We start from the raw sequence: 14544 nt of genomic DNA on the forward strand, positions 1-14544 counted from the left end.
AAAATTCTATAAAGAAGGTAAATCTTTGAGCACAGTGCCTGTTCTATTAAAAAATAAAAATGCCCAATTAATGGCAGCTGGTCACCTTACGAAACCTCCAGAACATTTATGTTACTGCACGATGGGAAAGACAAGTATGTCATACTTAATACTGTCTGTCTAACCTATTTTCCGAGGTAATTAAGGTCTGTCTCAGAGTTAACATAATCTGTGTGGCTGGGTTTGATGGAGAACTGAGTTCAAATGTACTTCTGAACAACAGGCTTCAGACATTCCTCCGTGACCCTAGGGGAGAGATCTGGGAAGAGGCGAGGATCCTTGTTCCCTGAAGGGACGCAGGGAGGAAGATACCCAAAGGACCAGGGTGGGGGTCTCTGGGCTGAGCATGTCCAGTATGGTGGGCTGAATTAGAGGCTGTAAAGGTCAAAGAAGGAGACACACACCCACAGGCTAAGGGCATCAGCCTGGAGCCAAATGCTATCCCTGGGAGCAGCTGGAACAGTAAATGCTAATGGACGAAGAGGACAAAATTTTAGAATTTCTTTAATCTACTTCTGGCATTTACTGATGGGAACACTAAGGCTCTGAGAGAGGAAGGGATTTACCAATATCCAGGTACCAGTTAAAATCAGAGCCGGAGCCCTGGTCTTTTCCCTCCTGATTGCCTTTAGAAAACTGGAAGGCAGAAAAACAATTCTGTTTTTCCCTTCCGCTTTGGTTCACTTTCGAAATAGGTTTTAGCACGTGAGAAAACAATGAATTGAGAGAGGGCAGGAATCCAGCCCTGAAATCATACCATGGATACATCAAAAGATTGCTAAAAGTCAGAAACAAAAGGTACCAAAACCACAACTCTCTCAATTTATAGATGATGCAGTTGGAAACCAGAAAAGCTAAGTGACCAGCCCAAGGCCGCACGAATACACAGCAAAGCTGGACAAGTGCCCTGGCTTCTAACTCTTGCTGGCTAGGTCCCCCTGTATCCCGGCTGTGTCCCAGGCAGTTACCGACACTGATTGGGGAGGTTTTAATGATAAATGCTAGGTTTTCATCCAAGATTTTCATATGAAATGTACTGTGTTTTCTATAAAACTGAACTTGAGGGCACATATCAATTCATAGTTCAGTATCATCCATACAAAGATCTTTGGAAATCTCTTTTCTATTCCAGTGTCAGGAAAAAATATTCCTCTGCTTAGAAGTGGGCATATTTTCCCATTTCTGATGATGTAAACCATGAAAACAATTATGTTTCCCTGTTTAATCTGGCTTCCAGGAAGCTCAGAGTCTTATTTGATGTGTAATCACATATATGTGTTTCCTCCTTTTTTCTCTTGCTCCCAAACGCTATGTAATTTACTTTAATACATGTGTCTTTGGTTGTAAGAGGACTGAATTCCTTTTTGGGGAAAAATGGAGACATAATCATCATCATATAATTGTTATGATGATGATAATAATAGTAATAATAGTAATAATAATAATAAATCATTAGTGCTCCTCTCTCCAAGGGAGATTTTATTATCCTCAAGTTAGAAACTAATGATCAGACAGATGAAATAAGTTTTTCAAGGTCACACAGTTGGAGAGCTTCAGTTTTCTCATCTGTAAATTGGGTGTATCATGAATACCTACTTCACAGGGTGGTTTGGGGGTGAACTGCTATAATCCATGTAAAACACTTAACCCCCTCTCTGCTACACATTAAATGCTCTCTACATATTATTATTATTATCTTAAAAGACTATATATGATTGTTACATTAATACTATATCTAACTACATCTATATAGTTGTTAATTACATTAATAACTATATAGACATGGACATAAACATGATTGGATTTCTGGGTCTGTCTGACTCTTTCTACCATCCTTGTCCCAAGTAAGCACCACCCCATGTGCCACTTTGATCTGAGCCGCACGTGGATAACTGAGAGTCACCTGGGTAGCAGTGCGAGCCACATCCCCACCTGCCATGGCTACTTTCAAGTCACCCAGATGTGTGTGAGGCTTGGGGACTCTGAGGCTTGGGGACCCTGACCATTACCCAGGAGTCAGACGAGCGCCACAATGACAGGGGATGCTGAGAGGCAGACGTTCCTCTCGGTGTGTCTGACGAGGACCACTTCTGCTTGCCGCAGGGTCACTGTGAGCCTACACGACAAATCTACTCTGTGACAAAGTTCCTGTTTGGGGGTTGCTCCCTTTGGGTGGTCTGTATGGTCTGGAAATTCCCCCATTCTCTCCTTGCTGGTGGACCTTCTGGAGAGGTCCCCTAGCAACCCAGCCTCCAAAGCCAAGGCACCTGGAATGCCCACAGAAATACAAATCTGAAGCCTGTCTTCTTCCAGGATCTTTGCCTGAATCAGACGTTCTCAGGACTCCCCAACTGTGACCCTCCAAGTCACTCAACACAGTTAGGATAATGTCCTCATTCATTCTGAGGATAAGCAGACTGGGGTGTTCAAATTACTATGCCAAGGTTAAAATTTCCCCCTATTACTCAGTCTGTCATGTCCACAAACTACCAGAGTAAGTGCTGCACTTTGGTAGAGATGAAAGGAGTTCAGGCTCTCCCCACTCACCCCCACCATTATTAATGACTTTCTCTCATTGTAGCTGATGTACCCCCGATCCGATCCAATCACACAGGATTCGTTTGCCATTGAGCGATCTGAAATTGACAGGTGCAGCTTACCATACAGCATGCAACAAGGCAGGGGAGAGACAGGAAATTCTCCACCGGTTGGCTTACCTATGTCTGAAATCTTTATTTCTGACAGAAGACAGGAGAGCAGGGAATAGAAGAAAGAATGAAGTGTTAGCAGCAGGGTTAGAAGCATTATTAGCAGCCTGAAAACTTGACAGCAATGGTCCTGTACAATATTATAATAAATAAAGACTTAGCCGCTCTGACACTGATATATTTCATATTGGCTATTACTTGTCAGTGAGCTCACTTATAAGCAGCTACGTATCACAGAAGAGGCATGGTTTCACCTGCGTCAACACTGCTGACTTCCGGGAAGAGGATGAGGTTGACCCAGGCTGCTTTCACCAGGGTAAGACAGAGGCTGGAATAGTCGAATCCCTCCCCTGTACAGAGAAGCACTCCCAGAGATACACACACTCAAAGCTGCTTCTCTGTGTGCACACTGCTTGATGGAGAGGTACTCAAACCTGCGTAGCCCACCACAATCCTCCTCAGAATAGAATACAGAATTGGAGATACACTCTAATTAGAAGGGAGAGGGTGACACAGAGAAACAGACCTGGGAAAAAAGACTGGAAGAAAATATACCAAGATAATAGTATGTCGACAAATTTGTTTTTCTTTCCCAATTTAATTTACTCCTCCCTTCCTTGCCCACTGTCTTTCACGATCTCCCCACAGCTGTGGCAGGGAGACAGGGAAAATGGGGGTCTCTTATTTAAAAGATGTGAAAATGGAGGCCCAGAGAGGGTAAGTGGTCCAGTTCTAGTTTCTCTGCCAAGGTGGGATGACCCCGTAGCCCACGGCTCTTTCCATCATGGCATGGGAAAGAGAAAGATAATATGAGCAGCTGACTAAAGCAAATACACTCAAGAGTTCCCTCTTCTCTGGCAGATGTCTACACTGGTCAAACTCATAAAAGAGGAAAAAAAGGCAGATAATATCCCATCAGTGGCCTGCTTCTCATTCAGCCTGATACTTGATTTCCTGTGAGTCTACAGAATGTGAGCTTCTGATTTTCTCGTGGCCAAAGACCTTCTCATTCCTTCATCCCTGTGTGGGTCGGTGAGTACCAGCACCCTCATCTTGAGGGCCGTGACAGCTGTGGTCAGCCAGTGAGCCTTCCCCTCCTCTCTCGTGTGTGCTGCAGAGTGAGACTATCAGCGGGCACTTACCTCCCGGGAATAACTAAACATGGCATTCAGCCACGGTGGTCCTCACCGGGCCATGTGACAATTCTTGGGTGAGGCAGACTGCGTGATGGCCTTCTGGGCTGGGCCTGCCAAGCTGGACCTTGGGCAGATTCCTTAAATTCCCTGAGTCTCCTTTATCTTATTTGTCAGGACAATAGTAATACATATCTTGCAGAACTGTTATACTAGGCAAATAGAAGAGGCCTCGCAAAAAGAGAGCTTCCTTTTCCCCTGGCCACTTTCCAGCTCGAGGGCCTGTCCTGCTCACGTGGACCCCAGCCCAGGAGATGGGCAGATCCCAATCCCTAAAACAGTTGTGAGGAACTTGGTACAATTTCTCCTGAAAGGGAGAGTGGGGCTCCCCCGTCTCTAACCACAGCTTCTCTATAACCCTGGAACCCACCCTGTGACAGTGGTCTGGTTCCGAAAAGATCTGGTTTAGGGAGGCGTAGAGACATCCAACATATGAGGCCCTTCCCCGAGCTGTGAGTGTGGCTGTGCTCCATCCCTCATGGTCAGAGTGGGGACAAGGAGAGGCTGACAGCTGGCTCTGCTGCACCTCTGCGTCTTAGGAGCAGCCCGTGGGCCTTATCTCAGTATGGGGCAGCTGCAGGGAACTTCTCCTAACTCCGACGCGTGTTAAGTAACAGGGCCAGGCTTGGTGACACTGGCACCAGGGCCTAGTCCGTGACCCCATCCCTTGTCCTTAAAAAAAGACTCATGTGACGAATTCCAATCAGTTTGGTGCCAGGAAACAGAAAAAAGATTCAAGGGCTTCCAAGGGCTTCTCGGTTGCCGGCAGCCTTCTACATCCTCTGGATGCCAAGATATCTCCCTGTCCCAAGGGCAGTTTGTCTTCATTGTAGTGCCCCGTGAAAAGCAGCACCTGCTTCCCCAGAGCCCCCAGCTCACAGTTTGGCCTCTGGGGAGTGACACGTGAGGCTCTGTCCTGTCTCCTTCTCGGGCTGGTGGGTCACGCCAGGTGGGCCCACAGGATGGCAAAGGGACATATTAGGAACCGTGAGGAAGGCCTCCCCTTACATACCTCAACTCCAGGATGTTGGTGACGTTCCCGGAGGGGAAGATCCTTCGGATGTAGTTGAAATCTCCCACGTAGAGGCTCCCGTCGGAGCCGCACGTGAGGGCCACGGGGGCCAGGAGCTTGTTGCCGTCAGCAAGGCCGTTGCAGCTGGGGCAGGAGATGCTTCTCCGGCGCCCGTTGCCCATGACGCTCCCGATGACAGGCGGCTGCTGAGACACAAACTGGTTCTCCCCGTTCCCTTTGTGCAAGATGCCTGGAACAAGGACAGAAGAACAGAATCACCGATGGAGCAGGAGACGGCTCTCCCCTGTGGCCGGCCACAGGGTCGCCTTGATTTTGCAAGGAATGCCAGATCCCTGCCTACCATTTCCAGACTCATCTTCCAAGGCTGCCTCACCCCATAACGAAACCCAGGTCGTCCTGGACAGGCCACACTGCTTTGCTGATTGAATTCCCATGACAGGTGTGTAAGACAGTTACCATTATGTTCCCTGTATTAACAGGGGAGACCTGACATCACACAGATGACAGTAGAAGCGCTTCTGAGTCCAGGCTCTGAATCATTCAGCTCCGCTGCCTCTCAAATAGATTGAACACACCTCACGTGCCTAGTCTACGTCTCCATCACAGCACAGAATTCTTTATTGCACTTATCTGTTTTCTCTCTTTAGAGTGAGACCGTTTCATGTGCGGAGACAATGTCTTTTCCCTTCTGTATTCCCACGGCCTAGCACAGACCTGACACAGAGTAGATACCAGTAAATGTTCATAGAAATACACAAGTGAAACTCCCAGACTCTTCTCACTGAGGTGGAGTCAAGAGACTGGGGTTTTTACCTGATTTTGATACTAATGGGCTGATCCCAGAGCTTGCATGGGTCTCTTCAGTGCTTTAACTGCCCTTGGGCCTCAGTCTCCCCACCAGCAAAATGAAGGGATTGACCTCAATGGCGTGCAAACTGCATCCCATATCTATACTGTCTCTTCTCAGGCCCAGCTCATCCTTTAACTCCTGTACTGTTGTTACAGCCTCCTAACTGGACTCTCTGCCTCCGGCCTCACCCCTTCCATACTGAAGCTTTGAGTGAGTTTTGGTTTTTATGGCCACAAGAATCTTCTCCCAGGCTGTCATCTGTTAGCTTTGCCCTTTATTGAACAAACGTCTTTCATTTTTACGTAGTCTAATCAACCATTTTTCAATTCTAATGTTCGTGCTTTTTTTAGGGTTTTAGGTAATCCTTCTCTGAGATCATAAATATACTCTCCTGTATTTTCTTCTATTCACTTTAAAGATCTTTCAAATTTAGCTCTTTAATCAAACTTTTAAATTTATTTTGTGTACAGTGTGAACTTAATTTTTTCCTCCACACATTGAGCCCATTTCCCCCAATACCAATTTCTAAAACACCTATCCATCCTCCGCTGACACGTGATGCTACCTCTACCATATACCATGTATACATGGTGCGTGGCAGGAACTTGTATCCTATCCACCCTGCCCTTCTTCTGTAGTTATAGAACTGTGCTGTTTAGCTGGACATGTGACTGTCTGGAACTGACTACAATCCCCAGCTCCCTCTGCAGCTACACTTGGCAGGTAACTGGTTAAAGGTGTGGAAGTGGTGTGGGCAGCTGCTGGGAGGTGTCCCTACAATGGAAGGGGCTTGCTCTCAGTCCTCTTCCACCCTCCTGCTGTCTGGAAAGTAGATGTGAAGGCTGGAGCTGAAGCAGTCACCTTGGACCATGACCTTGGGGATGGAGGCCTGAGTAGAACAACACTGCAGAGGTCTAAAGATCCAGCCTTGGATCACCTACCTCCAGACTTTCAGGTGAGTGAGAAACAAACTTTTAACTTGTTTGCAATTCTGTTATTTTGGCTTTTCTGACACTCATGGCCAAACGTAGTCCTAATGACTACTCACAGGTCAGTTTCTGGGTGCCTTGTTCTATCCCATGGAATCTATTTCTCTGTTCCTGTGACAGCACCACACAGTTTTAAGTGTTACAGTTTTCCTAAGATATTTTAACATCTGGCAAGTGTCTCTTTTTTTGTTCTTATTTTAAAGACTGCCTTATCTGTTTACAAATCTTTATTTTATTATAAACTTTAGAAGTAGTTTTTCAATTCCCACACCCCCCAAACATCAAAGCAGTGGCTTTGATAAGCATTTTTGCATCTACAGATTAGGCAGGAGAGATCTGACATCATTACCATGTTTACCTGTCCCATCCTGGGACACAGTCAGAGGGGGCTATCTAAACTACAGATCCGACTGTGTCACTTGCATGCGTTAAACCTTTCAGAGGCTTGAGATCTGCCTCTGGACGGAGTTGGAAGTTCTAATCTTCTTACCTGGGGCTCCAGCTGCTCAAGCCCCCGGCTCTGGCTTTTGCTATTCCCTTCATTTCACCCTTTGCTCAAACCACAATGAACCTTCTCTCCAATTACTCTTCTTTCAAGCTTCAGTGCTTTGGCACATGCTGTACTCTCTGCCTACAAAGTTCTCCCTCCTTGACATACAGGGCTAATCCTATAGACCCTTTGAGACGCAGTTCAGAAGTTCTCTCCCAAGAGACACCCTGCTGAACCAAGAAGCTGAGTCAGGTGCTCCTCTTCTACAGCCCCCAGAGTGTCCCCGGCTCCCCTCTGTGACAGCACCGTCCCTGGCACAGCGTGGAAACTGCCTGGGAAGTGTTTGTCTCACCCAGAGTGTAAACCCTTGAAGCCCTTCACTTCTGCATCCCCACTGCCTAGCAGTGACAAGGTAGCCAAGGAATATCTGTATTAACGTTTCTGACTGACTGATCACGTATAAGACTATGTAATTTGAAGTGTGTGTTTTCTGCCTCGCAGGGAACAAAGCATATGAGAAAAGGGTCACACCGCGGCCTGGTTCCTGGAATTGTACTAATCCACTCACCACTTTGGATGTTGAGGGCATGATGTTTGTCCAGGCTCCATCCTCCCAGCTTGGAAGCATCGATTTCATAGCCCTGTAGCACTGCTGTTCTTTTTTCCCACAGGATCAGATCTGGGCAGGATTCATACTCATAACCCACAGAAACTGTAGAAAACAAAACGCACAAAATGCACAGGTGAGCAAAGCCTCTTCTTTGGCTTTAGATCTGCATGCAAGGCCCCTGCTTGTCTTTGGTAGAAAAGGAAGAAGGATCAAATTCCTAAGTGGCAACCAGACCTATGTGCAACTAACACTGGGAGGCTGAGCCTGAACATCCTTTTTTGGAGAGCAATCGTACATCATTAGGAAACATTAAACAAATGTTCTAAATACTTTATGAAGGATCCAGGTGAAGGACCCAGGTGAATCGATTCCAGGGAAATAATCTTTAGTATGGAAAATACTTTAGGCACTAAAGCCTTCACTGCAGCATTATTTATAATAGTGGAAAGTTGGAAGTAACCTAAAGGTCCAAAGGGGGTGAGAGGTTGAGCAAACCAAGTGTATCCACCTGAGGAATATTATGCAGCCACTGGAAATTATGCTTATGAAGACCACAGGGTGACGGGGAAAAGTGCTTACGGGGTAATGTTGAGTTCAAAGGACTGGTTATATACGGTATTAAATCTCTGTCAAAAAAAAACTATACATGAAAAAAGAAAATAAAGTTTAATGTTAACAAGTAGTTGCATTTGTTTATAGAAATATGTTTGACTTTATTTCTATTTTTTGGTCCACTTACCACATTTTTATTAATGAACATGGTAACACTTCAATAAAGAAAAAAATTAAAAATCATTTATAATGAATACATGGAAAAGGAGCTCAGTTAGGGAACTCTGAAAGCTAGAAGGTGCTTTGAGGTCTCAAAACTTGAAAATCCCTGGTTTTGCTTTTGTTTCATAAATCCAGGCCTCCTGGGTCACTGGGAGGCAGGCTAACTATGGCAGGCTCCCTGAGGCTGGGTTTGTGAAAATCCCAGTAACTGCCCTATGGAAAGGAACTGGCAGAGACAAGAATGCCGTTTCTTCCAAGTATCTTTCTGTGCAGATGCTATTTTCCACTGGGCAATGCTCTATCACAGGATCAAGACAGGAATTAACAATTGGGCAGCCCCTTAAAGTTTCCTTTAGGTGCCCTGAGAGATTGCTGGCCTGCTATGGCAGGAGTGAATGCACTGGAAGATGTCCCTGTGACCTCTTCCCTATGACCCTGAGTCCCTTAAGCAGCCACTTGGCCTCCTACTGGTCCCCTGTCATCTCAGGAAAGCAAACCTCAGCCCTTGACATCTCTGTGCAGAGAGACCTTAACTGGCTGGTGGGCACTAAATGTGCTCATTTCATCTAAAGAGGTAGTAAGACTTCATTGATTTTGAAGAGACCATAGAAGTAGTTTGGTTTACAGAAGGGATCGTAAACAGTGACAGATGGCATCTTTGCTCCCAGTGTGCCCTATGGGGTAGGGCAGGATGCAAAACTACAGGGGAGATCTTGGGTAAATCCAGCTCGGTTCCTTCCTTTGTGGCCTTGGGAAGTCACCTCACCTCTCTGGTCCTCAGCTTCCTCATGCAGAATATGAGGACAATTTCTGACTCACAGGGTGGTTGTAAGGATTAACCGAGATACCAATGTACAGGGAGCACATCACCCAGAGCAGATGCTCAACAGACACTCTCTTACTGCCTGCCTTCCCGCCCTCCCTCCCTCCCTCCCTCTTTCTCTCTTTCTCTCTTTCTTTCTTCATTACTTCTCGTCTGCTTCCTCACTCTGCCTTTGCCGAATCTAGAAAGGGAATGAAACTGGAGTGAGGTTCAAGTTGAGAGGGATTTCCTGGGCTGTTACTCTGAGTGCTTGGAGGACTAGCCCTGCAGGGCTTAGGACTGCTAACAATCCAGCTCTGAACCCTTCGTGGAGCCTTGCTCTCATCCGGAAGCTGAGATGAGCACAGCCAGCCCTGGAAGCCCGAGGTCCGAGTGGGGCTGGGACTCCAGGTGAGGCTGTAGTCACCTTCTGCTTCATCTTAGAGAAAAACAGCAATAACATCAACAAAGGGACTCTCTGATTGGCAAGGAGGTAAAGAGGCCAAAAAGCCTTTCTGATGAGGGAAGAATCTTAGCTCCTGCACCTCAATAAGACTGAAGAAACCCAGAAGCTCCAGACTCCCATATTTTTAATGGGTACGTTCAGGCCCAAAGGCTGGGGGGGGTGGGCAGGGCTGGGGCAATGTCCACATGGCTCTACCTCTGCGGTACCAGCCTCTTTCAGCCCGTCACATACCACCACAGAGCTCTTCAAGGGCCTTTTTGGTTTTGTAACCCTCTTTTTGAATGGTCAAGTTTTCCACATGCAGGTCTTTGAGTACTTTCTTTTAGGTCATGGATGGTCACTGAAAGGTCCTGACGGCCAACTAGACCTTAGGTATTTCTAAGAAGAGAAAGGGAGGGGGCTTCCCTGGTGGCGCAGTGGTTGAGAATCTGCCTGCTAATGCAGGGGACACGGGTTCGAGCCCTGGTCTGGGAAGATCCCACATGCCGCGGAGCAACTGGGCCCGTGAGCCACAACTACTAAGCCTGCGCATCTGGAGTCTGTGCTCCGCAACAAGAGAGACCGTGATAGTGAGAGGCCCACGCACCGCGATGAGGAGTGGTCCCCGCTCGCCGCAACTGGAGAAAGCCCTCGCACAGAAACGAAGACCCAACACAGCCAAAAATAAATAAATAAATAAATAAATTTAAAAAAAAAAAAAAAAAAAGTAAGGGAGGAAGAAGAAACAAGGGAGGTGGAAAAAGAGCCCCGTCCCCCCAAGTCTTATTGTCTCTCTAAGGATGGCATTGAGGCCTGCGGCTGGGAGGCTTACCGAAGGCTTCCGAGAGCCCAAACACCTTCTGGTTGTAGACGTCTGTCTTGTCCCAGATGAAATAATAGGACAAGTCTGGGGCTGCAGCAAACCACTTCCTGAAGAGGTGGCCCTCAACCGCCACCATGAGGTGGACCTTCATGAGGTTGAAGGGGATGGTGGGGTGGGTGAGGCTGATCCTCAGGACAGATTTGTAGCCAGGGGTGCGGCTGCTCAGGTAGCTCAGCCTCATCTTGCAGCCAGAGATGGCGATTTCCTCCTGCAAAGCCTAGAGAGACAGATCACAGCAGGTGACGGTCACAGAATCACTGGTGGAGGGAAGGTGGCCACAGCCCCACATACTCTGGGTGTTCAAGAGGCAGAGGAGGATGCAGAGAAGGAGGAGGAGAGAAAGGGAGAGGAGGAGCAGGAACTAGGAGACTGAGAAGAAGGGAGAGGAGGAAGCGGAGTGTGAAAGGGAGGGGGGGAAGGAAGAGAAGGGAGGAAGGGGCATGGGAGGAAAATGAGAGCCAGAAGGCCTGGTTTCCGGGGCAGCTCTTACTCGGTACATCCCTGCCTCCATAAGCCTCGGGTTCCTCCTTTCAGCAGGGATGACGATGATCATCTCATTGCATTAATGAGAGGATAACACGTGTAAAGTATTTATCATACTGTCACCTTTCATTCACTAGCTGTGTCATCCCAGAAAACTCACGGAACCTCTGAATCTCTGTTTCCTCACTGGATTAGTTTGAGGACTGGGTAAGGTCACATACATAAAGTGCCCAGCACATAACGGACACTCAGTAAATGTTACTAATGATGACGGTGCTGCCGGTGCTGGAAGCAGGGGGCACTGGGAAGTTCCCTCCGACCGATGTGGACAGGTGGCTCAGAGAGAAGGCCTGCTTCTCTCTCAAAATTTTCCTAAAGGAAGATCTGTTACAAGTGGCTTTCCTCTTCAGGAAGGTAAACAGAGGCTAGAGATGTGGACCGAACCATTATGCAGGGTTGGGAACACAGGCTGCCAAGGACCTGCAGCTAAGGCCCCCAGCTCATCAGTAGAAAGAGGACAGATGGGCTGCACGGAGTCTGTGTGCTCCAAGGCTGTGCCAGAGGGGCAGAGTGGTGGGAAAGGCAGTGCTTTACCTACTGGTGCAATGGGCTCAGCTCCAAGATGGGAAGTTGAAATTAATGCCAAGATGCCCAGGCACATGGCAAAAGTGGAGAACTTTTATTGGCTTGATGCTCTGGGCTCTGTTTCAAGAAGGGGACGTTAAATCAATTGAGGCTAACGTATCCATTAAAAGGACAATGATTATTTTACCCTCGTGGTCACAGGGGAACTGGGCCTTCACAAAGAAAGCCTCTTCCTCTCAGTCCATGTCATAGATGGGTGTGAACTCCCACCCCAACCCACTCTCCTGAACACACGACATTTTCGGGATTGGGCCTACCCCAAAGCAAGCTTCCTAAATTTCAGCTCACAAGTTCTAGGCAAAGCTGGGCTTGAGTGCCATCCAGATGCTGTCATAAATATTTACTCTCCTTAACATACCCTTCAAAATGTACATCTCCCTGTACTTGCAAAGGCTAGCCAATGACAGGACTGGGAAAACCCAAGAGTTTGTTTTCATGTATTTCATGAATCTGATAATAAGCAAGGTTTGTGACCCAGCTGGGCCCGTAGACACCCAGCCCAGAGAGCACTGTAAAGAGAGGGGGACCTTTCACCTCATTTGTTTCAAAGTCCCTGCTCCTGGGAAGATGTCTCGCTGGAGCTGAACCAGTGCTGAGTAACAAATCACCCCTCCCCAGCAAGCTCTGTCTCCACTGACAAGCATTCCATAAGAAAGGTCAGCCTGGTGGTGGAGACAGGAGACAAGCGCTGAATGTCTGAAAAGGAGTGAGGTTTCAACCTGTGGGTGCAATGAGAATTCCGAAATGGTTGTGTTTCCTTCTTGAGGGCTGGCGTCTGAAGCCACTCAACAGGGCGTAGCGGAGAGATGTGCTTGCTTAGCCCAGCAAGAAATACACACACAAACGTGTCTAAACACCCCGCTCCGCCAGCACCGGAGATCATTAATCTGCACGTTGCCAGAGCTCTCATGAGGCCGGCGGGACGGCTGGGGCTTCTCCCCCAGTTTCTGCACTGCCATCCCTCCTCCTCCCCAGGCTTCGTTTCTGCCATTAGAAATTGGGCCGGGATGGCAGAAGAAATTCAAGTCCACACAGCTTTGTTAGGCAAAGAATCCATCTTGATTTCTATCAGATTAAAATGCATTTTTCCAAGTTACTTCCTTTTAATGATAATGAAGTAAAGCACTTGCATGTATAGATTTGATCCACAGCACTCATTAACTGGCATGAAGGCAGTGTGTGTAAGATAATCTCAATAGTAATAATGGTTAAAATTCACTGAGCACTTAGTAGGTGCCAGATATCGTGCCAAGTATCTCATACACATTTTCTCATTTAATCTTTAGTACGACGCAAACATTTGGGACCCTCTGCCTCACTCCTCTTGGTGGAAACTATCATCGCTATTTTTAACAGAAATAAGGAGGGGCGGGGGAGACACTGGAGGTTGGGGAAAGGGGACGTGGAAGTGAACTGGGTGGCAGAGTGGAGAGGGGGTGGGAATTTATTATATGCTGGAGGGTGCCAGGCACTTTACAGGGCTCATGTGTATTAAGTGTGTAAGGGGGTGGCCATCACAGGCTCACAGCACGGGGGCTGGGGTCTGGATGGTGCGCTGATGGGCTCTCTCTTTCCCCTGTCTCTGAGATCCTCCTCCACCTCCCAAATGAAATAAAGGCATGGAGAAATGCAGTTAAGAAAGCTGGGTATACCTGAATTTCCGGAACGATGGGGCCTTTCTCTGCACAGGAGCTGGCGAAGGACGTCAGTGGGGAAGGAGACAGGACAGGGTTGGGGCGGGCGAAGTTGCTCAGGTCACAGCTGGGAATCTCATTCTCCTCGTGCCGCATGATGATGGTTTCCATGACAAAGAAGCGATCCCAAGGCAGCCAGAGGGTGTGCTCCTGTGTGATGAAGGGGGCCCGCTCGAACCGCAGGATGATGGAGATGCCGCCATTTGTGACCAAGTCAAAGCTGTTTGGGAGGGGAGGGTGAGAAGGAGAGGAGAGGGAGGGGCAGGAGAGGAAGGACGCAGGAGATGAGGAGGAGGAACAGAGGAAGGAGGAGAAAGAGAGGCAGAGAAAGGAGAAAAAATTACACCGAAGGATCTGAGCACTTGTTGAGGGAGACTCTAAAACCTGAAAGACTTGACCGCGGTCACAAACAGTGATAGAGATTCCAGAAAGCATTATTGTTTTGAAAGTGATTCACCGTAGAGAATTTGCCAAAACCAAACAACAACCTGCTTTGGGGAGCCATTTGCTAGGACACGGGACCGCTGATGAGCCTCTGCTCGGGTGCTCCTGGTACTTAGGGCCTCTTAGAGCTGAAGCCCAGTGAAAATTCATCAGAATAAAGCAGAACAAACCCTGCCCTGGTGTTAGAACTCTAAGCCTAGTCCTGGCTCTGCCGTGGGCTACTGTGTGACCTTGGGTAAGTCATTTAGCCCGTCTGATTCTCAAGTTTCTCATCTGTAAAAGGCAAAGGTTCAAATAAATTATTCTTAAGTCATTAGGATTCTATGACTCTACAGCAATTTTATCTCTGATTATGATACTCAACCAGGCCTTTGGAGTTACAAGATAGCAAGGTAGTTTAGAGACGGGCACAGTTAGAATCACAGTAACTTAGAAGTGAAAGAGGAACCAGAAGACTGAGTC

General features: G+C 47.6%; 1 protein-coding gene across 1 annotated transcript in view; it reads right to left on the reverse strand.

Annotated features, from left to right (window-relative positions):
- Window positions 1-14544, reverse strand: part of TENM4 (teneurin transmembrane protein 4) — a 745685-nt gene that overhangs the window by 55499 nt on the left and 675642 nt on the right. Inside the window, exons 22-25 of the mRNA XM_057553431.1 lie at window positions 13597-13858; window positions 10766-11033; window positions 7871-8014; window positions 4953-5202 (exon numbers count right to left, since the gene is read on the reverse strand). Of these exons, the coding sequence (XP_057409414.1) occupies window positions 4953-5202; window positions 7871-8014; window positions 10766-11033; window positions 13597-13858 (924 nt within the window). The remainder of the gene's footprint in view (window positions 1-4952; window positions 5203-7870; window positions 8015-10765; window positions 11034-13596; window positions 13859-14544) is intronic.

This window comes from Balaenoptera acutorostrata, chromosome 9 (genome assembly GCF_949987535.1).
Source record: "Balaenoptera acutorostrata chromosome 9, mBalAcu1.1, whole genome shotgun sequence".
Lineage (NCBI taxonomy): Eukaryota > Metazoa > Chordata > Mammalia > Artiodactyla > Balaenopteridae > Balaenoptera > Balaenoptera acutorostrata.